Source organism: Cokeromyces recurvatus (assembly GCF_025118155.1).
Source record: "Cokeromyces recurvatus strain NRRL 2243 chromosome Unknown BX663scaffold_1, whole genome shotgun sequence".
Classification (NCBI taxonomy): Eukaryota; Fungi; Mucoromycota; class Mucoromycetes; order Mucorales; family Mucoraceae; genus Cokeromyces; species Cokeromyces recurvatus.
Window position 1 is genome coordinate 1,858,897 of NW_026251387.1, and position 24,273 is coordinate 1,883,169.

The window sequence follows — 24,273 nt, forward strand, 5'->3', positions numbered from 1 at the left end:
TCTGAAATAAAAAATAAATAAAAAATTATACAGTCTTTATTTTTTTTCTGAATAATTAATCACAACTAATAACTAAGATAATATTAACTTAGTTCAATGAAATGACTGTAACATATTTTGTAGTATGTCATTATACGTGCAACTGCTTATATCATGTAAAATTTTAAATGAATATCCTGATAGCAGTAAATAATTTGTAACAATAGCAGACATAAAAAGAACATGAAACCAACCAACATAATTATCACGTGATAGTCACGTGACATGATATTTTAAACACAATACATATATTAAATTATGGTTTACCAATCAAAACAGGGTTCCATGGTGTAATGGTTATCATATCGGTCTTTGAATCCGGTGATCCGAGTTCGATTCTCGGTGGGACCTTCGTTTTTTTAATTTTTCTATCGTAAGGTGCCTGTAGTACAATTAAGAAATGCAATGATTTATACAGATAGAGTTTCCTTTCGAACATGGACGTATACAAATAAAAAAAAAACTTCTAGGTTTATGTTTCAGTTTTGTCTCTATTATATATTTATTTTCTTTTGTTGTGCAATAATAGAATAACTACACAGCTAGAAGAGAGACCATTAAGTAAAGTATAATAATGTTATGTTTCTGAGTTAAATAAGTAGATCATAATATTATTATTTAAGAGATTTTATCTAGATTCCCTTGAAACTCTCGTGATCAACTTTGTTAAATAATATCAAAATATCTAACACTTCATTATCTATAACATATCTTATTTGGTTGTAACTAACACTTTTCTGATTCACATCTTATCTCAGACCTCCTTAACAATTCTTATAAATATAAGAAATATGCCAGTATGGATATATTCACAGAGGACATAATACACCCCTAGAGAACATCAGATAAGGCAAAATTATTTTGATTCTATAAAATGGCATTAGCAAGTAAATTATATAACACTATTTAAGAAATGAGCGGCTAAAAGACCAAGGTATATAAAGTACCTCGTAATAACTTGTCTCTCTGACATTTTTTATTCTTTCAAAGTAATTTGAATAACAATAGAAATTAGTAGTATTTAATCAATTGAACATCCTAGCTTCTCATCTTGTCGATTTCTAGGTGTCCCTTTTTCTGCATTTTTTTTTAAAAAGAAAAGAAAAGAAAAATATGTCATCTCACTTCTAAACGCATTATCCCGCAATATTTTGTACGATACAGTGAAGAAACTGTAATTAAACCGTATGATATAGTAAACTTCTAGATTCATCAAAAAATAGATTTTATGAATGACTGTATGTTTATTGATAAGGCCAGATTCAATAGAGACATGCACCGCTCTTATAGTTGGTGTGAAATAGGAATATATTGCAAAATAAAAGGTACCAAACGTCTGTATCCTAGGCGCCATTTGCAAAGATGGTTTTATTGCTCTTTCACGAGAGGATAATATCACTACAGCAAAAACAAACTGATGATACGCTAGCTGTAAAAAAGAAAAGACACAACTAGTAATGACTTTTTGGAATTCATAAAGCATGTCCTTACTACATTTGCTGTAACTAATATGAATGATAAGCATCTAGTGCTTGATAACGCATCCATTTACAAGGCTAGCCTTGTTCGAGATTGGGCTGAACAATGAGAATATCAACTTCTCTTTTTATCCTTTATCCTATTTTTATGTTGGTTGTCTCATTTTCAATTTTCAAAATTGACATCCTAACTTTTTTTTTTCTAAAGAGCTAGCTGTTTTCTTTTTTCATCGTGTTATCTTTTGTATAGTCTTTGAAACTCTATCTCTTTTTCTCTTTAAAGCCATTATTACTTTCAGACTGATCAAAACATAAAGAGCCTTATTATTATGATCATCATAAAAAAGAGCTCAATTGCCATAGTATAGTAATAAGAAAGCTTACAGCCTAACTATTTAAAATGCATAAACTGCCAAGAATATTTTGTGCAATTGAAAAAAAAAAAGCATTCCACAACAAAGCTAAAAGGAAACATCTTGTAAAATAAAAATTCATAAACTCAAAATGAGAACTGCTGTATAAAATGACATTTTTTATATTATTGATAGCTTATCTACTCTTATTCTTTTAGGGAATGTACGAATATCATACTCTTTCGTGTAACTGCATTTAACTAGTTTTGGTTTAATTACTTTACAAAAATGCTCAGCATATTCGCATGAATATTTATATAACTGACTTCTTCTTTTTTTTTTTTTTTTTTTTTTTTTTTTTTTTTTTTTTTTTTTTTTTTTTTTTTTTTTTTTTACTTTCTTGCTTACTTTCAAAGAAGATAGTAATGCTTTACTACATTCAAATAAAAGGCAAAACTTATCTCTAAAGTATTAAAAAGAAAAAAAAAAAGACAAGTAGAAAGGTAGGAGAGAAGATTTAACGCAAAGTAAATTAAAAACGCCAAGATTAAACTTTAATAACTTCTCCTTCTTTTCGTTTATTTTTTTTTTCTCCTGAATTTTACTATAAAAAAAAAGTACATTTTTCGTTTTTTTTCCCTTTTTTTCTCTTTTCTTTTCTTTAGCTTTTTTTTTTAATTTTCCTATTCTTCTTTATTTTTACTTGAAACTATGGGTAGACATTGTCAGGGTTATGAAGTGTGCTCAAGTCACATAGCTTGGCTTACTTGAGTTTGTAGAACTGTCCGTTTATAACATGGCTAAAGGAGAGGGCCTAGACTCTCTTTTGGTTACTACATGCATATCCGCCTTCACCTTGGGTTATTGCAACCTTAGATAATTGATGGGACCTTATCGAATTTTGACTGCTCAAGTTTGATTTATTTCCAAAGGAGGAGGGAAATAAAAAGGATACTTGGGGTTGGAAATTGTAAACCTGTTCCTTTTTTAGGGAGATTAGCGTACTCTTTGTCTGCACCATTGAAAGGGCTTATCTCAAGGTTTAGTTTTTCTGTTTTTCTTTTTGGAGGTTTTTCCTTCTTTTTATTTTTATCTAGTTGCTGTTTATAAAATAAAAATAGATAAGGATGCACAGCTTACGTTTCTGACCGCGGTTTTTTCATCTATTTATTTAGTTGAAGAATCCCAACTTGTATTTACTGTTAAGTCAAAAGTAGATGCTAGGGGTCAAAGAAGGGACATTCTCAGGTAAACAATAGTCAGGTCGTGCACTTTATATATCTGGATTCCTTCCACTTCGCCACGCTACAGGTCAGAATGTTTAGCCCGGCTTCCAGTGAAACTTACATCCAACTGTATTTTTTATTGGAGTAGGAAGTGAGGAATCCTATCTTTTTCTTCTAGCAAGGCTTGGGCCAGGTTGGACTTTGCCAAGTGTCTACTAGTTGAAATTGGACGTTTATCTTTCAAGTAGAAGTTTAGAGGGAGAAGAAAAAATTACAGCCCGTATCAATTTGTGTATGGGTTGTAATATTATTTTTGGGATTAGATATGCTTTCACCTTCTCGTGGTTAATCCTGTTAGTATCAAGTCTCTTTTAAAGAGATTTGAGAACTAAGAAAAGCATCTTTTTTTATAATATTAACAAAAATGAAAAAAAAAAACAATTTAATAAAATCGTGTTCTACAATAAAGTTGCTTCTCTAATAGTATTTTATTATAACAAAAGTGGTGAAAGACTATTACAGCACAGTGTATAAATATTAAAAAGACTATTGTATATTTTCCCTAAGATTCCTTTCCTCTCAAGGTAAGTTCTGTATGGTTAAATAAATTCAGCATCACTAGAATGTACATTGTCAGAATAAGACTAAAACTAGCCAACATTCATAATGAGCATTCATAATCTGATTGCTGTACAAAAGACTGTTCATCTTTAGGGTATAACTTGAAGTTGTTTCAAGCCTTGTCATCTTTATTTTATCTGAAAACAAACTAACTTTGGTGATTTTTTTTCATAATTTTCTCCAAGGAAAATTTTCTTAGGGTATTCATTATTATTGAGTAGTTATATTTATAAGGACTGAAGAGAGGCTTGGCTGACTCGTCGAAAAGAAGTTGTTGCAATATCTCAGTCTTTGTAAAAGGAATCTTATTTTTTTTATCATAAAATTTCCATAAAGATAAATCCTTTACTCCTCCGTTTCGTATCTACGGATGGTATAATGACACTTAATACAAGAAACGTATTCTTGAAGCCTATCATGAAAACAAAAAAGGTTGTCGTTTGACATCACTTGTAAAACGTAACAACATGTTTTTGGAAAACAATACTGTTAGATACAGTCTTTTAGTGCAATACTAATGAAAGCCATTATTGTTTTGATGTTCTTGTCTGTTATATATTGCTCTTGGATGAGCATTGATTTCATCATAAAGAATATAAAGGGTAATTGGTCCTTCAGTAAATTTGTCTCATTACATGGATTATTTAGAGGAAAATCCACAAGATGTGAGCATACATTTAATAAGAAACTACTGCCATCTTTTATTATGTACGATGCTTCTTGCTATTCGATGACTTCTTTTCATTATTTATATGCTGATGCACTCACTATTTATCGCTAACTTAAACCCTTCTACAATGCTTGACTTTTTTTTTTTTTTTTTTTTTTTTTTTTTTTTTTTTTTTTTTTTTTTTTTTTTTTCAAGGTAAATGATATGAATAAATGAATACTGGTATAATAACGCATTATACAAAAATATTGTTTCAGAATAATTTTGCTTGCGTTGATATTAATTCACAGTGAATATTCCAGCTATTTCGTCTCTAAATATAAAGAAAATGGAACAAGACTTGCCCTTAGTGACACGTTCAATTTTTTTTTATACATTAAACGGAAGAATTATTCGCACATTTTTTCAAAATATAAGAATGAAGAAAAGTAATGAATAAGTACACAATATCTTTAAAATATTGTAGTCATCTTAGTTAATTTTTAAAGAAAAATGATCTGATTGTAAAGGAGGAATAATAATCATGATAGGGAAAAGACGCATATGTTTTTGTTTCTCTGATAAGATATTAGTCAATAGTTTACATAATCACTACTACATTACATTTTATCAAGAGAAATTAATTTCTTATATTTCCTATATTTTTTATGTTATAACTTCTCTACTTGTTTTTATACTTCTTAAAGTCAATTTGGAGCAAAAAGATATTTTATTATACAAACAATAGTTGAAGAAGGCACAAGAATGTTAAAAGACGCGTAAGAAAAAAGATATTTATTTATTTTTATTTTCATTTTTATTTCATATATAAAAAAGTGAATCCCCAATTCGTCAACAGTAAAAATAATATTTACTGCAGTCCAAAGGTGGCCGCGTGGAGGCTAGGATTCGTTGCACCTTCTTTGTTCTTGTATTTTTTATTTTTACTAGGAGGTTAGAAAAACCATAGCGATCACAATATGTAACGCCCTCTGAATCAACCAGATACCCTACAATGTCCTCCTAATTCAAGGAGGGCAAGATAGGGTGTCTTGTTGATTCAGAAGGCGTTACATAAGTGGTAACCATGAGAAAAAGAATTTCCTCCTAGGGCAGGGAAGAAGAAGAAGGATAAAATAGTATTATTTAATGACTTACCTACAGAAGAAATAGTAATAATAAAGAAGAAAAAGAAGAAAAAATAACTTTGAATATCTACTTTTTTATAAGAATAAGGAGGTCGTTGTTGTAAATTACAGTCACAATCATATGAAATCGATAAGAATATGTGTTACCCCACATTTAATACACACATACACACAGTTACATTATTTAATTTTCTTCCTTTCTTATAAAAAGTAACAATGTGTAAAATAGTAAAATGTTGTCAATTTTACATCTTTTTTATGACTATATGAAATGTATTTATGTTAAAGAAAAAGAAAAGAAAAGTAAGTAAAATAAATGTTTTTTGTTTTCACTTTTTTGTTTATATTCTCATCAACTTTCTTTTTCCTAATTAGGCAATTAATATGCATCTCATTTGTACAAAATACTACTATTTTCTAACAAAGGGTATTTGATAAGTCTAGTCTCCCTTATGTTGTGCTAGAAACCATTCTTTTACTCACATACATTGATTGCCAAAATGAGGTTGTAAATATTAACAATTTTAGCTTCTTTGATGTATGCTATGAAAACCATTTTAAGTATCTTTGATTTGCATTCACAGTAAACATTTCTCCTCCCCCTTTTAAATACTAAGATATGTTATAGATAATACATTCCTGGATCCGTATGTTTAATCAAGAAACATGACATTATAAGTCAGCTCATGATAATAAATTTTTAACGTACATTAAAATGAATTGGTTCTATTCCAATGATTACAATGGCTGTAAAGAACTCTTATAAAGACTAAAAGGGAGATAAGAAGAATGATAGATAACATGTTATTATATATCAAATATAAAGGAGGAAATGTATTTCTTTTTTCAAATCTCTACTGTTGCTACATTTTAGTTCAGGAACAGTATAAATATCTCCTTTTGTAATGAAGATATTAATTAGAATAATTAGTTCTGATGATGCCTATTTTTTCCTAAAAATATAAATATATCTATATACTCTATAGCAATAATGTTCATATTATTGCTGTCTTCTCTGTATAATATACAGCTTTTGAAATATTATCCTTAACCTCTTTTAGCCTTCAAGTTTGTAGGTATTGACAAGTATTTGACAATATACTACACGGAACAAGGAATTTATTAGGTAATTCATTTCATTTTTTTTTTTTTTTTTTTTTTTTTTTTTGATGAGGCAAAATATTAACTTTAAATGTAAAATTGGATAAAGGAAGAGTTGAGATTATTCATTTTGTTTATACAATATCTAGATAACGTCTCAGTAAAATAAAGTAAAAAAAAAAAAAAAAAAATGTTGAATATTTCTGGAAAAGAAATATCCTTGCATTCATTACTGTTACAGTGACAGAATTGTTATATTTGTCAATATCTTCTTTTTTGAAGTAATCAGGAACACTCTTCTTTACACTAGTTTATAGAGAGATATTCATTGTTATTACAATATTCTTGGTAGAGCTTTTTAAATCTTTATTCTTAAGTAAGCCATAACATAATGTATTATTAGCTAGAGAAGCTTGCTGTTAATCAATTAAAAGAGTCTGTATATTACGTTTACTTGTGATCATTTCATGAGATGTTGACTAAGACCAAACATAGCAACTATAGATTTGTATCTGTATATGCTTAAAATAAGGCTTTTAGACACTCTATTTTTCTTTCTATGGCTTGAGGGCCATAATGATACCAAGATACATAATATACATACCTACAGTATATATATAGATATAAGGGAGGTGTCATGAGCTGACCTATAATGTCATGTTTCATGATTAAACATGCGGATCATAAATTTATTTAAGAAATTCTATCCTAACTCTCTCTTGATCCGCTCCGTCTAATAATATTAAAATCACTAACACTTCATTGTCAACAATATACCTTATTCGGTCGTAGCTAACACTTTTCTGATTCACATCTTATCCTCAGACCTCTTTAACAATTCTTATAAATACCCCCATCAATTTAAATTCATAAATAAAATCATTGACTTTAGAACTATTGTTTGCTCTCGTTGACTCTTTTTGTCTTAATATTATTTTTTATTTTTTAATATTTTTTATTTGATATTTTAAAAAGAAATATCACAAACCTTGACAAAGGATTCAGGTCGTCTTTGATCCAATAAAATAAAACATAAAAAAATATTATGAACCTATACTCAGATTGAATAATAAATTTTTTATTTAAAACTTAATTAGATCATTATAACACCCAATAGATAATCCATAGATCAGTCTCTTGAATCATCACAATGTACATCTGAATACTAACACTGTTTTATGACTTATGTTCTTTGACAGCTATTTTTATTTCTTTGACTCATGATTCATTAGTATAAATACAAGTGGTTGTTTAGATACAAAATAATCTTTAATCTTTAATTCTTTTATTTTATTGAATAAACAATACTTCTTTTGTCTTTTTCTTTTTATTTTCCTTTCTTTTATTACATACCATCATAAATTTTACTCTTTGATGACATAGCAAAGCCTTCAAGGTCACTTGCGTGTACCTGATTGCAAGCGTCAGCAATTCTGTCAGACAAATTTTCCTCGGTCATAAAACGACTGCGCTTCAACTTTCCTTTCACTAATGACGAAGACTGCTCAATAGGATTGATCTCAGGCAAGTATGGAGGCAAGAGCATAATTTTGTATCTTCTACTCTCAATTTTCCGCTTCATTGGATAACTCTTATGAAGAGTATAATTATCCAAAACTAGGTAGTTGCCCTTTAAATTTGGATCGAGATCCATAATATCCAGAAGTTCATTAATGAATTTGGTGAAATGAAAGGTGGTTGTGCCTTTAGATATTGGAAGGGCTTCTTCATAAGATCCCTCTATTACTTCCTCTTTGTTATTGTTGGGAACGGCCCTCTTCCTGCCTTTATTATCATTTCTGCTTTTCTTAGGTTTGGCAGGCGTTTGTTTTTTGGGAGGTGGCTTATTAAGTATTCCGTGAATAACACTGGTAGGATGTATGGCACTTATAACCGTGTGAGAAGTTGCCCTTATCTTTGGAATCATAACTACAGCACGAGATCCAGCAGGGGATCTAGTATAATTGTTCCTCATGTTGATATTGAACCCTGAACCGTCAATGAAAACATAATTCCTTGTAAAACCCAAGTCCGTGTCCTTCCATTCAATAAACCAATTATATCTTTTCTGCAAGTTTGTCTCATTATTTCTTGCTTCTGATTCAAAAATGAGCTATTTAACAGTCAAAGACAGGCAGTTTTTAAGGTGATTATTGAGTTGAGATTTTGAGATGCTAAATCTTTTGAATTGTTCAGCTAACCTTCCCCACCATATCACCTACAGCAAGCTGGAGGCCATTATCCACTAGATTCCTCAAAAAAGTCGTTTTGATCGTCGTTGAAAGAAGACTGAGGACCAGAACTTATAGAAGACTTTTTGTAAGGCACTTCTTCCATTTCTCTGTATATTTTCCACCATCTTTGAGCCACACGTGGTTTGATCCCAGGTTCTCTTGCAAACAGGGTAGCTAGACCTCTTTCCTGAGCACTTTCAATCATTCTGTCAATAAAGTCATCTCATTGCCTGTCATTGTACTTTCTGTATTCTTTCTTTTCCGGCTTAATTAGCATTACTTTAGCTATCTTTTCTACAGCAATCTTTTCAGGCGGTTTTAATTTTCTCCAATTGCTTTGATAGGTTAATCTTTCAAGAACCACAATAGGATTGGGTTATCTCAGTTAAAACACCCTCCATTGAATCATAAGCTTTCGTACCCTTCTCGTTGTATAGGTTATCGTGCCCATCTTCGTAATAAAAAAGATCACTCAATGACTCAAACTAAAAACAAAAAAATGTATTAAACAAAAAAAAGAGCTCAGGAAGAGGAAAACACTACGACAATTTAAGCTAATCTGATGCGACAATACGCTTTTCCTAAAACGACAATCAACAAAAATGAAAACGACAAATTGAAATTTCTTTTGCGACAATTATTTCTCAACTGCCAACAAATATTTTTTAGCTGGCGACAATATCCATCGCACTGGATGTATGTTGAAAACTCTTTCCTCTTTTTTGTTATTATCTGTCCACTAGGCACTTTAAATAAAGAATAGTTAACAGCTCTGACTACCTAACTTTGATAATAGTCAAACTATTTTATTTGATGTCAGATCGTGGCATATAGGTTTTATCAGCATATATAAAATCAATATTTTTGAAATGGAGTTATATAATACCTTTATAAATTTTAGAGTAATTACATAATAATAATAATAATAATAATGAAAAAAAAAAAAGTATTGCAACGAACTACGGATAGAGTGTACAAAAGTATCATCTATTAACGTATATCAATGCTTTCATGGTTTACAGTAAGAATTATATTGAAAATGATACCATATAATTCTAAAGCTATTATTATTAATTAATGTATTTTCTCGTACTAAATAAGATTTTTAATGATTTGTCATAAGGAATATCGTCATATATATAAAACAAAATTTAATCTTATTAATTCATGTTTTTATATAATTTTCCATTTAAAGCTCTCATAGTGTTTGCTCTTACTTTACTTTATTGTACTATAAATATATACAAATAGTACAGGAAAGAAGGATACAGATGTAAGAAAAATATGAACTGATGTTGAATAAATTGATTATTATGTAATTGGCACGTTGTGCTTAATTAAGGTGTTACATGATAGTATGATATAAACTTTTTCTTTTCTTAAATGTTACACGACAGATTTTTTTTTCTTCAAGTATCTAGACTTGTAGGTATTGATTAAATTTATTAGTTAATAATGGCTTAAAATTGTGTATTGCCTTTTATTCATAGAAAGATTAATTCATATCACTTATGAAGGGCTAAATTATCTATTTGTTAAAGCAGTCCTACAATAGTCAATACTTTTGCTTAATCTCTGTATATTAAATTCTGCTATAGAATAATCATGTCTATTCAACTAGGGTTAATTAGAATAAATTGTAATATTTATCTCGTATATGTAGGTCGCTTTTACTATTATTGAGAAGTTATATACCTAAGTTATTTATGTCTTAAGTTAGCTAGCTTATTAGTAATATATTACACAATATCCCTATAGAAAAGCCTTTTTTTTTATTGGTTATTAATATGGCCGATATAATATGTATACCACTTAAATAGGTGAGCAGGAAAAAAAATACATAGACAGGGGGAGGATAGTTTGACACCCCTTTTTATTAAGACTCACAGAATTTATGCGTTTGTTTTAAAATATAAGTATAATACAAAATAAGATTTCAATTATTATACTTGGTCAAATTCAACCAGATGAAAAAAAAAAAAAAAAAGGATACGGAACAGGAAAGAGACATTCTATTTTTTTTATTTTTTACGTCGTATTCGTGTATTACAATTACTGAAATATATCAATATAAGAATTTGAAGCCAGAGGCTCAACTATGAGCAAACAAGAGGAAACAAATCAATCAGACATCATTATGATATATCACCGCTAAATATTGATGATACACAACATTATAATTCACTTGAACGTTAAAAATCTTTTCTCTCTTATTTTTGTGTATTATTACAAAGAAAGTCGGAAAATAGATAAATCCGCATTCTTTCATATTATATATAATAATAATAAAAAAAAGGAGTAGTACATTTTATTTCTTTATTCTTTTTTATTTAATACAAAATATTCAATGCTTGAACATAATATAGAGCAGAAAAAGACTTTATCTTTGAAAAAAAGTAGTCTATTTCGTTCACAGCAAACACATATAGTGCCAACCTCAGGAAATAGTAATAATAATAATAATAAAAGTTATAAGAAAAAAGCTGCAGCAAAAGAACTTAAGATATCTGCTCCTATTCTTCAGCATTCGACAACTGCTCATTTATTTTCTTCACTTATTTCGCCTACAAAATCTCATTATCACAAATGTGTTGAAGATCAGCATCTTTCATTCGAGTTGCTATACCAGCCTTCTTCTCCTGCACCTCGTACTCCTTTGCAACAAAAGTTTGATATTGCTAATAGCCAAAATCCCCGTATTCAAAAGAAAAGCATAATCCTATTAAATATTTAAATAATGACAGTTATCTAATTGATGCTACTATTGCTTCAACAGTACTTTCACCAACTAAAAAAGATCCAATAAGAAAAACAATGATAAAGAAAAAGGATAATAAAGATAGGAATACAACATTAACAATGAAGGGCAGTAAAAGTATAATTTCTACTTCTTCTCCTCGTAGGCGTCATTCTTGCTCGTCTACAGCAGTCAGTAATCATTGCAATCGGTTAACAAGTGTTAGAGAAAATAATGAATCTAATCATCTTATTAAATCTTCTTTCTGCAGTAAGCTAAAAGAACATCGTCGTAGTAACAAAGTGGGGTCTAGTTATCAAGCATCTTCATCCGAGGCTGCAGCATCTATAGCTATTCATGAGTCCTGTAATATATTAGTCGTTAAATCCAGTAAATCAACTCCACTGCGCAATAAAATTAAGACTTATAATGTTCCACAACAAACAAATAAGAAAATTTGTTTCGCACCTGAAGACCTTGAAAGACAGCGTAAAATGCAAGAGCTTGAAGATCTAATTACAAGTCGTCGTGGAAGTACTTTAAAATTGACTTTAACACCAAAGGAGTTATCCTGAAGAGCATGTGGAAAATAACACAATGACGTATCATTCAATTATAATTCATCTTTTCATTCGATTCTATGTTTAATGACTACATACTTTACATTATTAGCACTAGCTACTATATCTTTTATATCTTGCTACTTTATATTAATTCCTTTTTTTTTTTCAACATATCACCCTAACTTATAATACTTAGTTTAATCAACTTATTTTAATTTTATAGAATATCAAAGATCTCAATCACTGCTCTAGAATAAAATATTTATTGTTATATATTCTGTAATACAATATTTTGTATCTTTTAGTAGATCATTTTAGAATAAAAAAATAATAATAAATCCAGATAGACATGTATATACCACAGCGTTATTGTATTTTAGTAAAGAAATAATAAATAATAGTAGCATAATTATTTATATAACTTTTGAAGCTTGTTATTTACTATTAATTTTTATTACTTTTATCCATAAAATCATAAAATGCTTTTTGAGGCAGCTCAACGTTGCCTATTTTTTTTTTTTTTTTTTCAATATTATAATATACAGCAATTAGTATTACTTTGAAAGAAAACCTTTCTAAATTTTATATATTCTAATTTTCCTTACCAATCATCTTCATTCTCTTTTTTCCTTCTTTTTGCTTTTGTAATAATTTCATTTTACGGGATACATCACCGCCATACTAGAATAAAAAAAAAATAAAGAGAGCGTGTGTAAGTGAAAGATATGAATAGATAAAAATAATTACTGAAATTTTAAAACCTACACATTTGGCTGTAACATTTTTACGCAAAGCAGATACACTATATAATCATAATAAACACATGTTATTTGTAACTAAATATAACGTACAAAATTAACGAATATGTATATATTTATCTGTATGTATTTACGTTTCCCGAGCAATAATCCTGGTGCCTATTGCTGTTTGAATAGAGACATCGAATAATTGTCGTTGAATAACACCTTTCAATCTTTTAACCCAATCACGTCCTACAATTTCAACTTGACTACGGTGAAGGATAACAGATAATGCATCTACAGGTTTTGAATTCAAAAGTACTGTCATTTTGACTAAATCACTGTCTTCATATCCATTTTCTTCATAATCAAATGAAGCATAACCAGAAGACCGACTCTTTAATTCATCATAAAAATCTGTCACAATTTCTGCCAAAGGTATTCTATATTTCATCATTACACGATTCTCATCGACATAAACATATTCTAATTGTTCACCTCGTCGTGCCTGCAAATATATGTACAAAATAATTTTTATGAGTTTTCATAGAAGAAGTTTTTAAATAAATACACCTACGCCACATAATTCAATCAATTTGCCCATATATTCCTAAACAAATAAAATAAATAAAAAGCACATTTCTACACTATGCAAAAAAAAAAAAAAAAAAAAAAAAAAAAAAAAAAAAAAAAAAACTTACATCAGGGAAAATCATTGTTGCTAAAACCATAGGTTCTTGTAATTTTGAAACCCTAAACGAACGTTCGTCATGATCAGGGAATTCAGATGGATTTCTAATAAGCTTAGAGCTTCCATCTTTGTATATCACTAATATAGAATTAAACAAAGTTAATTTTATATATTTATTTATATTGTAAATAAATACCTTTATATGGCACAGTAGGTTGAGTTACAATAATGTTGGCATCATATTCCTATTTATTTAAGTTAGCTTCCATACTATGCATGTATGTGTATATATGCACATAAAATATTAACCAATTTTTTGTTTCTTATTTTACGTTTTCTAATCTCTGTCTGAATACATCCATGTGTAAAGTTCCCAAAAAACCTAATCGCCAACCTTGTCCTAAAGCATGACTTGTCTCTTTTTGAACAGTAACACTTGCATCATTTAAAGTTAACTTTTTAATATTGTCATCTAATTTTCGAAAATCATTTGTATCTACAGGAAAAATACCTGCAAATACCATTGATTGAGCAGGCTGAAACCCAGGTAGAATCTCTATATGTCTTTTTTCTCCTAAATGATAAAATGTATCACCGATATGTGCTTCGGATGCACTCTTCATACCACATATTATATAGCCTACTTGGCCTGCGTGTCTAAAATAATAATTATCTGTATATTAATATATTTATCAATAAGCTATGACTAATGAAAACTACTTTACAAATAGCCTGTAGATATTTGCTCCGGATGCATGATCCCAACTTCCAAAATCTCATACTTAAGGTCAGAATGAGCAGAGATAACTTTATCTCCCTTTCGAAGTATACCATCTTTAACACCTAGCATACAGATTACACCTACATATTGGTCATACCATGAATCAAATAATAATGCTCTAAAAGGAGCATCTATTGAGCCCGAGGGTGGAGGTATCTTTTCGATTACATTAGGCAATATCTGGTCTATATTAACACCTGACTTTGCTGAAATCTGTAAAATATTTGTTTTGTCTAATTCAAAAGCACTTTGAATTTGTTTTGAGACTCTTTCAGGTTCAGCACCAGGAAGGTCGATCTGACCAACTGGTTAATAAAGACAATATATAAGTTAAAAATTGTATAGTAAATTTACCTTATTTAATATGGGTATAATTTCTAATCCTTCACCAAATGCTAAATAAAAATTTGCAACAGTTTGTGCCTGAATACCTTGTGCTGCATCTACCAATAGTAATGAGCCTTGACAGGCTGCTAATGATCTAGAAACCTCATAACTAAAATCAACATGCCCCTATTCATTATGTTACTATTACTATAAAACATGTTGTTACTTTTTTTTTTTTTTTCGTTAATATCTACCGGCGTATCGATTAAATTCAATAAATAGTCTTTTCCTTTATAATTATAAAACATAGATACTGTCTAAATAAATATGTATATAAATATTAGAATGATCTAGAGTAGAGTATTATACAGTTACTTTACTTGAGCTTTAACAGTAATACCTCTTTCTCGTTCAACTTTTAATTTATCTAGTACTTGTTTATTTGAACCATTTGCTGAAATTGTATTTGTTAATTCTAATAGTCTTTATAGTATTATATGTATTCAGTAAAATTAGTCACTTCTCTCTAAATATATTTATATATATACACGCACCTGTCTGCTAATGTGCTTTTTCCATGATCTATTATACATATATATGTATGTATATATGTATGTATAATAATATTAACGATCTTACATTTATCTTGCTTCAAATATACAATAATATATATTACCAATATGTGCAATAATACTAAAATTTCGAATATTTTCAGCAGGAAAAGTAGTTAGATCGATCGATCTATTATTGCTTGGACTTTTTTTTAATTTCTGTAAAATAAACTGTCAAAAATAATGCAATACATGTATACATTCGTAAGTAATTTACTTCAATTGCATTATTGCTATTGTTTGTTGATTGCCAACGTTTGTAAATTATGTATTGTATCGATTTTAACGTTGAATGATAACCAATACCCTTTCGAATAACTTCTTTTTTATATAACGATGTTGAAAGTAGATTTCGTTGTAAAATTAAAGTTAATGGGCTCATTTATTCTTTCTTTTTTTTTTCGATTTTATTAAAAATATGCAAGAGACATACAGAATATAACAGGAAGAAAAGTAAATTTCTTTTTACCCCACTAACTAGCGTAACTGCCACCCCCTTCCTTTTTCAATTTTTATTACTGTCAAAAATTATTCGGACAATAAACGAAAAATGTACCCAGCAAATAACAATACAGAAAAAAAAAATAACCATAGAAGATTATCGGGTATACTATCATACATGATAATATTAATACTACGTCTGTTATGTCAGATATAGGAAAGCACATTTGCAATTAAAATTTCTTTTATGATTTTATTACTCAACACAAATATGCTGACATTAGCAAATAGTATAAATTAACTCAATGTATCAATCCTTCAAGGGTCGTATACATTTAAAATAATTATACAAGTATTAATTCAAATTTTAGATAGAGGTATTCAAGGACATTTAATTTTTAACATTGAAAATAATAAACAAGTCACGATCCGGATATTAACAATAGAAAGACCGGAGAGGAACCGGATAGTCACGTGATCGATCACAAAATTTTATGGTCTAAATCTGACTGACTTATTTCATTTTCATCAGCAACCGGCCTTAGCTCAGTTGGTAGAGCGGAAGACTGTAGTTAACTGTCATCTTTAGGTCGCTAGTTCGAATCTGGCAGGCCGGAATTTCTTTTTTATTTTTTTCTTTTAAAAAATATTATTATAAATACATGTATAATTTAAAATAGAAGGAACAAGACAATTTTTTTTCCCCCTTTCCATCATTTTAAAGAATGAATAATTCATATAATTATTAGTATCTATTATATTTTACAATAATTAATTGAAACTACAGTTATTTCGTCTTAAAGAAGACGACAGTAAATGCTAGAGTCGTACTATTTGAATATTGAACTAAATAACAACATAGCTGAAACAGTTTACTTTGAAAAAAATAATAATAATAAAAGACACTTATAAATAATAATTCTATATCTAGAGTGTATAACTACATCCAAAACTATAGACGACACTAGTTCTTTATTTTATTTTACATTTGCATAAAAACGTAATAGTAGTATAATAAGGATTGTATTTATTAATAATACATGAAAACACCACACAACTGGTAGTCAGCAGCTAGCTTTTATAAGCTGCTACATATAAATAATTCAAAAGAACATGACTTGGTAATGCTTTAGACATAGAACATATATTCAATGTCTTCAACTTTTGGACAGTTACAATAATTATGGTAATACAGAAAGTAATTTTAATGCGGATGTAACTATTTTAAACAACAAAAGAGCTTATAAAAATAAATAAAACACGTATCCCCCCCTTTTTTTTATTTTTTTGTGTATCATTTTTCTCTATTGCATCTACTACTTTTCAAACAGTATAAACAATAACTTCTTTTTATGATATTTTATTTTTTTTGTTTTTTTTGTTTTTTTCCGTTTCCTTAAAATTCTTTCTTTTTTTCGTCATAGCTTAAACCTCCAGGTCCTGTACTGACTAACAATAAGAATCCACCCACGGTACTTAAAGATTGGAAGAAATCATATCTTAAGAAATCACGCTTGTAATAACTGTATTGAACCGACCAAAAGTTATTAACAAAGACATTTAAAACTGACAAAAAGAGAACCAAGAACATAGCAGACCACTTTGCCTTAAATCCAACAGCAACCATAAGACAAGCAGCAAGGCCACACACAGAGACAAGAATACGCATTAAAGACCATTCACCATGGAAAGCAGATCCAATAAAGAGGAAAATCAACAAAATACGTCCGGCAAGTTGTAAATACATACGACGATTTGTTTCTGACATCTGAGGTAAAGCTGCAAACATTTGTTTACGTTTAACCATCGTTTCAGATAAAACCATCATTAAACCACCCATTACAGATAAGTTACGTAAAAAGAAAGACATATCAAAGATTAAACCATAACCAAATGCTTGAGCAACAATGACTCCCATAAGACCATAAACTGCATATGATTGGTATTTCTTTGCGATAATACAAAATGATGCTATTAACATAGTCTAATAAAATAGAGTACATGTTGAAATAAATAAATATTTTTTTGTTTTCTCTCCCTCCACCTCTCCTTTTAACAAATAACTTACCAAAACGTTTAAACCTAAAAAGATATGACTTAAACCAGCAGGAAACCCTCTACTTTGTTCCATAAATGCAAGTTGATCTCTCCATTGAGTAATAATACGCAAAGAATCTTCGAGGAATGTAGCTACAATGAGGAATCTAGACATGGCTGGAATATATGGCTTTAACGGTTGACCCACTCTATCAACTATATCTTCTGCTTTTCTACTAAAAGCTTCCATTTGCTCTTTCATGTTATCCATATAAAAATTTTAGAAAAATAAAATAAAAATGATAAGAACAGTTAAGAGTAGGGATTTTTTTTTTAAAAAAAAAGGAAAGAAGGGAATAAAAACAAAATATTTATTTTTTTTTTTTTTGGCAAAGGAGAGGAAAAAGCGAGTTTAATGTAATTGTGTATACAAACATTTGCTGATTTTCCGAATCGCCATTTTAATATTTGCCAATCATAACTTACCACACAAAACTTCTAATTATCGAATAATTTTTTTTTTTGCACCTCTTTAATTACAATTTGCTTATTATGTATAATATTTTCTGAATTTGCGTGATTTTTTTTTTGTTTTTTACATGCAATATATTTTAATTTGAGCAGTCAAATAGAATTTTGATATCTCTTTCTTCTTCTTTACATCATTTCACCTAATTCGTCATGTCTTCTACCGATATTCCTACTGAGTTTATACACTGTTTTATTCTTATAAATGAGATCTCTTCTCTGAGTCCTATGAAGGTTGAAGAACAAAATATATATATTTATATGAAACAATAAGCCTAGAACGGCATCGTTAAAAACCAGGTGTTAATGAGACCTCAATTAGTAAATTACAGGAGCCAGAGATCAAAAGATAAATGGATTTTGATACTTACAAAGCTATTCGTTTTGAATCTAAAAGTATAAGGAGGTATTGACAGCCATTGTAGCTAATAAGGTAGAGATTAAAAGAAAATCATCTTTGTTACCTGCAAAGGCTAGAGATCCATATTGTTCTTATTTCTTCTGCTGAGATACAAGAGCTGCCCGATCTTGTCTTGTTTACGAGGCAAGGAGGGTTATATATTGGCATCTATTGAAAGGACATTACAACACTATGTTCCATTATATAAGAATGATGAACAAAAATTACTTTCTCGAATAGGAAAAGAGAAAGCGGATATATCTATATCTATATATATGTATATAGACAGCTAGATAATCAGCATGCAGACTTTCCACGCAATCTTTATAACAGAAATGTAACAATAGTTCTCTGGGAGGCAAGAGGTATTACTTGTATCTTTCCTAAGATTAAGTCAATAATCCTTTCAGCCTTTAAAAAAAAAAAACAATTTACGAAGGCCTGACTGATAAGAAAATGAATTAGACTTGCAATTGTATTTTTATAGATAAAGTTGGATAGTTGTCCCTTGAGAATTGATGCAAGTTTTCCAGCCTTTTTAAGACGGTAATAGCTGTTACTTTCCCCCCCCCCCACGCTGCACTTTGGATTTTTAACGGTGGCCACCATGTCATATGAATATCGATGGTTTCATACAAATCAACTCTAAGCATATATTGATCTTATAAGGAAAATATCATCATAATTATTATATTCCAAATTTTAGGAGGAAACGTCTTATGAAAATTTTATTAGTTATCTTTAGAAAAAATAAATTGAATGAACTTCGCGCGAGGACGGCTGTATATAATGCAAAAAAAAAAAAAAAAATGCTATGCTATTATTAACATTAAACGATAGTTAAGGTTTGACCAGCAGTCCAAGTACTTCCACCTGCTAATACAACCCATTCTGCGACACTACCAACTTCGACACAAATCATATTCTTATATTCTTCATCATCAAAGTCTGCCATAGATTTTGCCTTTTCAATCCAAGGATTCCAAACAACTAAAAACAAATATATAAAAATAAATAAAAAATAAAATAATAATAATAAAAAACTCTTTACCAGTGTCTTTCAAGTTAAACTTTTCAATTTGAATTGTAGAATCATTATTAACTTCAAGAAGGACTTTATCTTGAACTTTTTTATAAACTCTATCAACTTCACCATTAATTGTAACCTTTTCATTCTCTTCTGTAACGTTTATTCCATTTTGTACTTTATCAATATATTCACAAGAAGTCAAGCCTTGAACTGCTACCTTTGTGATATCCTATATGGTGATGATATTTAATCTATTATTGAAATAATACCATGTATATTGAATCGGGTATACATCAATCACTTACAGGAACCAAGAAATAAGTATGAAGAAGCATGTTAAATTCAAATGTATCCTCATCTTCGTTCTTTAAACTAAAGAACGTTTTGAGAGTCTTTTCACCTAAAGTAACCGTGTAATGTAAACGAAAGGAATGAGACCAACGTTTTCTTGTTTCATGAGGAAGTTGTGTATCTTTTAAGCCAAAACGAACCGAGACTTCATCATCATCATCCTTCATAATACCAGTATACTCCCAATAATGATTACGAGCGAAACCTATAGCCCATTTTTTTTGTTTTTTTGTTTCTTCAATATATTATGTAAATTTATCTAAATATATCATATTATTTACCATGTTGAGGAAGATCAATCTTTTCTTTAGTGCCAAATATAGGGAAACAAATTGGAATACCCCCACGAATAGCTTTTGTACCATCGCGCTTCGCCTTTTTACTATTATAAGCATTTAGCACTTTAAACGGTCATACCATAAAGGGTTCTTTTACCTGACAAAAATACGCTCTACGTTTTCTACAACCCAACTAGTAACAGTTGCACCTTAATGAATAGTAATGTTTAAAAGATAAGCATAAAAATATAATCCTACTTTCCCATTTTATTTATCTTTACCGAAAAGAGAAACTTCTGCTGTTGAACCAGAAGGATGTTGAAGGTAAATTACTTGTTCAGATTCTTTAGTAGGCATAATGCAAAAAAAAAAAGAAAAATAAAGAAAAAAAAAAAAAAAAATAGAAACAAAAACAGAAACAAAAATAAATAAATAAAAAAAAACTTATATAATATAGGCGGAAAAAAAAAAAGCTAAAAAATGCACAAGCATTAAATTACATAACATATATTTTTTATTCTTTAAAAAAAATTATTTTGAATCTTTATCCTTATTTTCTTCTTTTTGAATTGCTTGTTCTTCATCTCCTACAGGGGCCATATGCTTTCTCAAAATATTTTCTTCTTCATTTTTCATCATATTTCCAGGCGCATGATTACGACGAATTACTAAATCGGCTTCACCTGTTTCTGAAACTTTTTCAACCGTGACTTTCGCTGTTTCTCCTGTTCTAATACCACCATCGATTAATTGACGAGCCAATGGGTTTAGAAGCTTCTTCTGAATAAGACGGTTCAAAGGACGTGCACCATAAGCTGGATCATATCCACGTTCACCTAACCATTCGCGTGCCTCTGAATCAACCTCAATTTGAATACGACGGTCTGCTGTTCTCTCTTCTACTTCCTTAAGTCGAACATCGACAATATCCCTTAATGCCTTCTTAGAAAGTCGATTAAAGATAACCATTTCATCAATACGATTCACAAATTCAGGTGCAAAACTACGACGTACAGCTTCCATCACGCTCTCCTTAGCACGTGGGCTCACAGTATCACTATTAGGATCATCATGGACTAAAGCTTCAGCACCCAAATTGGATGTCATGATGATAATCGTATTACGGAAATCAATCTTTCTACCTTTTGTATCGGTTAAGATACCATCATCCAAGACTTGTAATAAAATATTAGAGACATCCCGATGAGCCTTTTCCATTTCATCCAACAAGACAACTGCATAAGGTCTACGACGAACAGCTTCCGTCAATTCACCACCTTCTTCATGTCCCACATAACCAGGTGGTGAACCAATCAAACGGCTTACACTAAACTTTTCCATGTATTCAGACATATCCACACGTACGATGGCACTTTCAGTATCAAATAAGAATTGTGCAATCGTCTTACAAAGTTCCGTCTTGCCAACACCGGTAGGACCTAAAAATAAGAAGGAAGCAATTGGCCTAGAAGGATTCTGTAGACCAGCACGACTTAAACGTACTGCTTCAGAGACAGCGGTAATAGCCTCTTGCTGTCCTACAACACGCTCTGACAAGACATCCTCCATATGCAGTAGCTTTTCTCGTTCTCCCTTCATCAGATTACGTACAGGGATACCTGTCATTTGAGAAACAACGCGAGCGATATCATTTGATGTCACACGTTCATGAATCAATGACTCTGGGTTATTTTCACTACTGTCATCAGTAGGTAATTGTTTTTCAAGGTTAGGGATAACACCATAACGCAACTCAGAGGCACGTTGGAAGTTGCCAGCACGTTGTGCTGCATCCAACTCTACACGAGACTTTTCAAGATCTTGTTTGATACGCTTAATTTCTTCCAATTTTTCACGCTCTTGATACCAAACAGCAGAGAGTCGTTTACTTTCTGCTTGTTTTTCTTCTAAATCTTGTTGAAGCTTATTACGTCGTTCAACTGACATTACATCCGTTTCCTTTCTAAGTGATTCCAATTCAATTTGGATAGTCATAATTTGACGATCCAGATTTTCAAGAGCCTCAGGTTTACTTTCTTGTTGAAGTCGAAGTTTCGAACAGGCTTCATCGATAAGATCAATCGCTTTATCAGGTAAGAAACGATCCGTAATATAACGATGAGAATGAATAGCAGCTGCAACAATAGCAGTATCTGAAATACGAACACCATGATGAACTTCATAACGTTCCTTGAGGCCACGAAGAATAGAGATAGTATCTTGCACAGTTGGTTCGTCTACCATGACTTGTTGGAAACGTCTTGCTAAAGCCGGATCTTGCATTATATATTTGCGATATTCATCAATTGTTGTTGCACCAACACAACGAAGTTGTCCTCTTGCCAATGCAGGCTATTTATTATTATTATTATTAAAAATAAACGAGACTTTTATGTTATTTTTTATTATTTTAATAAACTCTTCCCTCTTTTTTTTTATTTTACCTTTAATAGATTGCCAGCATCCATTGCACCTTCTGATTTACCCAACCCAAGTAAAGTATGAATCTCATCAATAAATAGAATAATCTTGCCTTCAGATTCAGATACCTCCTTTAATACACCTTTTAGACGATCTTCAAACTCACCACTGTGAAAGAATAAAAGTTAAGAGACATTCGTATATCATTTTTTTTTTATTTTTTTCATTTCAATTCCTTACCGATATTTAGCACCTGCAACAAGTGCCTATAGATTTAAGCAATATAAATAATATATCTATTTGCTATTACATATAAACAAAAGAACTTACACCTAAATCTAAAGCAACGACGCGTTTACCCTGAATAGATTCTGGTACTTCATTAGCTACAATACGTTGAGCAAGTCCCTAATATAATTAAAAATTAAAAAAAGAAAAAAATCATAAATGCCTTGCTGTGATATCTAATAACGAATAAATATATTTTCTTACTTCAGCAATAGCGGTTTTACCAACACTGTATATAAAATGAAGGACATGTGTGACAGTTAGTATAAAGTTAGTGTATATAAACATGTATTACACATTTTACCCTGCTTCACCAATTAATACTGGATTATTTTTTGTACGACGAGCCAAGCTAATTAATAATAATAATACCTTGTTACATTATATACAGTTTTGATAATAATGATATGAGCTTACACTATATAGAATGTAAATATGACAAACGAAATATTGAATACATATGAATAGTATATTACCTTCAAGAGTTCGTCTAATTTCTTCATCACGTCCTATGACCGGGTCTAGAAAAGAGAAAAAGGAGAAGTCAGTTTTTTTTTTTATTTTTATTTTGCATGAATTTTACTTACCTAATTTACCCTTTTCTGCCATTGCAGTAAGATCAATGCCCTATATATATATATATTTAAATGATAAGTTTATCAAATAAAAATATCTCGGATTTTCTTTTCTTTACATATTGTTCAAGTGGCTTTTGTTGTTGTTCTTGAGCGTTAGGATTTAATCTAAATCCCTGTTGACCTCCACCGCCTTATTATTATTATTATTATTATTAATATTATCAAATATACATATTTACGTTATAATTCAATACTACCGTTGTAAAATCGCTTAGCTCCATAATAGAGTCCAGCTTTCCATAATGTTTGATGTTGAGTTACACCAACTAAAATTCGAAGTGAGCTATTATTTGGTCTTGATGAACGAATTGCTGCATTCGTTGTTATTAATCGTTGATTACTTTCAGTAATCGAATGCAATGAACGTCTTGTATAAAATCTTGGCTTGGATATTATTCGCAACATGAACGTGTTTATAAAAAAAACAATATGTATGTATTATATAAAAATAAAAAAAAAATAAAAAAAAAGAGAAGGGAGTCTTTATTGAATTATATATGATTTTTAGAAAAGAAGAAGGGTATTGACAGACAGAAGATTTGGACTTCAAAATTTAAACCAA

At 29.9% G+C, this 24,273-nt stretch overlaps 7 protein-coding genes and 2 non-coding genes across 9 annotated transcripts; 3 read left to right on the top strand and 6 right to left on the bottom strand.

Moving 5' to 3' along the window:
- Positions 1-318: 318 nt before the first annotated feature.
- Positions 319-390, top strand: BX663DRAFT_t5. The gene has a single exon. It is a non-coding gene; the product is annotated as a tRNA-Gln (tRNA).
- Positions 391-1,136: 746 nt separating this feature from the next.
- Positions 1,137-1,564, bottom strand: BX663DRAFT_493283 (uncharacterized protein; the record flags this gene model as incomplete). Its single annotated transcript, XM_051525336.1, has 1 exon — positions 1,137-1,564. A coding segment is annotated over one exon (428 nt), but the record flags the coding sequence as incomplete, so codon positions are not given.
- A 7,281-nt stretch (positions 1,565-8,845) lies between these two features.
- BX663DRAFT_566984 (uncharacterized protein) lies at positions 8,846-9,313 on the bottom strand. The gene has a single exon (XM_051532094.1). It carries the CDS (start codon positions 9,052-9,054, stop codon positions 8,854-8,856), a length of 201 nt encoding a protein of 66 aa, XP_051388162.1. The 5' UTR covers positions 9,055-9,313; the 3' UTR covers positions 8,846-8,853.
- A 1,873-nt stretch (positions 9,314-11,186) lies between these two features.
- On the top strand, positions 11,187-12,401 carry BX663DRAFT_493292 (uncharacterized protein). Its single transcript, XM_051525337.1, has 2 exons — positions 11,187-11,545; positions 11,626-12,401. The coding sequence occupies exons 1-2, from the start codon at positions 11,197-11,199 to the stop codon at positions 12,159-12,161; spliced, it is 885 nt and encodes a 294-aa protein (XP_051388163.1). The 5' UTR covers positions 11,187-11,196; the 3' UTR covers positions 12,162-12,401.
- BX663DRAFT_493296 (P-loop containing nucleoside triphosphate hydrolase protein) lies at positions 12,342-15,763 on the bottom strand. The gene is made up of 15 exons (XM_051525338.1): positions 15,517-15,763; positions 15,365-15,458; positions 15,243-15,270; positions 15,069-15,171; positions 14,943-15,005; positions 14,716-14,874; positions 14,306-14,658; positions 13,913-14,237; positions 13,777-13,825; positions 13,591-13,718; positions 13,467-13,499; positions 13,042-13,397; positions 12,915-12,951; positions 12,755-12,830; positions 12,342-12,655 (listed from the first exon to the last, which is right to left on the bottom strand). Exons 1-15 carry the CDS (start codon positions 15,679-15,681, stop codon positions 12,594-12,596), a joined length of 2,031 nt encoding a protein of 676 aa, XP_051388164.1. The 5' UTR covers positions 15,682-15,763; the 3' UTR covers positions 12,342-12,593.
- A 512-nt stretch (positions 15,764-16,275) lies between these two features.
- On the top strand, positions 16,276-16,357 carry BX663DRAFT_t6. Its single transcript has one exon. It is a non-coding gene; the product is annotated as a tRNA-Tyr (tRNA).
- A 322-nt stretch (positions 16,358-16,679) lies between these two features.
- BX663DRAFT_493299 (SURF4 family-domain-containing protein) lies at positions 16,680-18,165 on the bottom strand. The gene is made up of 2 exons (XM_051525339.1): positions 17,809-18,165; positions 16,680-17,724 (listed from the first exon to the last, which is right to left on the bottom strand). The coding sequence occupies exons 1-2, from the start codon at positions 18,046-18,048 to the stop codon at positions 17,137-17,139; spliced, it is 828 nt and encodes a 275-aa protein (XP_051388165.1). The 5' UTR covers positions 18,049-18,165; the 3' UTR covers positions 16,680-17,136.
- A 1,244-nt stretch (positions 18,166-19,409) lies between these two features.
- On the bottom strand, positions 19,410-20,759 carry BX663DRAFT_493308 (galactose mutarotase-like domain-containing protein). The gene is made up of 6 exons (XM_051525340.1): positions 20,646-20,759; positions 20,522-20,573; positions 20,368-20,468; positions 20,041-20,291; positions 19,757-19,964; positions 19,410-19,695 (listed from the first exon to the last, which is right to left on the bottom strand). Exons 1-6 carry the CDS (start codon positions 20,719-20,721, stop codon positions 19,535-19,537), a joined length of 849 nt encoding a protein of 282 aa, XP_051388166.1. The 5' UTR covers positions 20,722-20,759; the 3' UTR covers positions 19,410-19,534.
- A 96-nt stretch (positions 20,760-20,855) lies between these two features.
- On the bottom strand, positions 20,856-24,176 carry BX663DRAFT_493310 (P-loop containing nucleoside triphosphate hydrolase protein). Its single transcript, XM_051525341.1, has 9 exons — positions 23,768-24,176; positions 23,661-23,700; positions 23,550-23,594; positions 23,378-23,426; positions 23,278-23,302; positions 23,116-23,193; positions 23,026-23,051; positions 22,809-22,953; positions 20,856-22,716 (listed from the first exon to the last, which is right to left on the bottom strand). The coding sequence occupies exons 2-9, from the start codon at positions 23,680-23,682 to the stop codon at positions 20,896-20,898; spliced, it is 2,211 nt and encodes a 736-aa protein (XP_051388167.1). The 5' UTR covers positions 23,683-23,700; positions 23,768-24,176; the 3' UTR covers positions 20,856-20,895.
- Between the last annotated feature and the right edge of the window lie 97 nt (positions 24,177-24,273).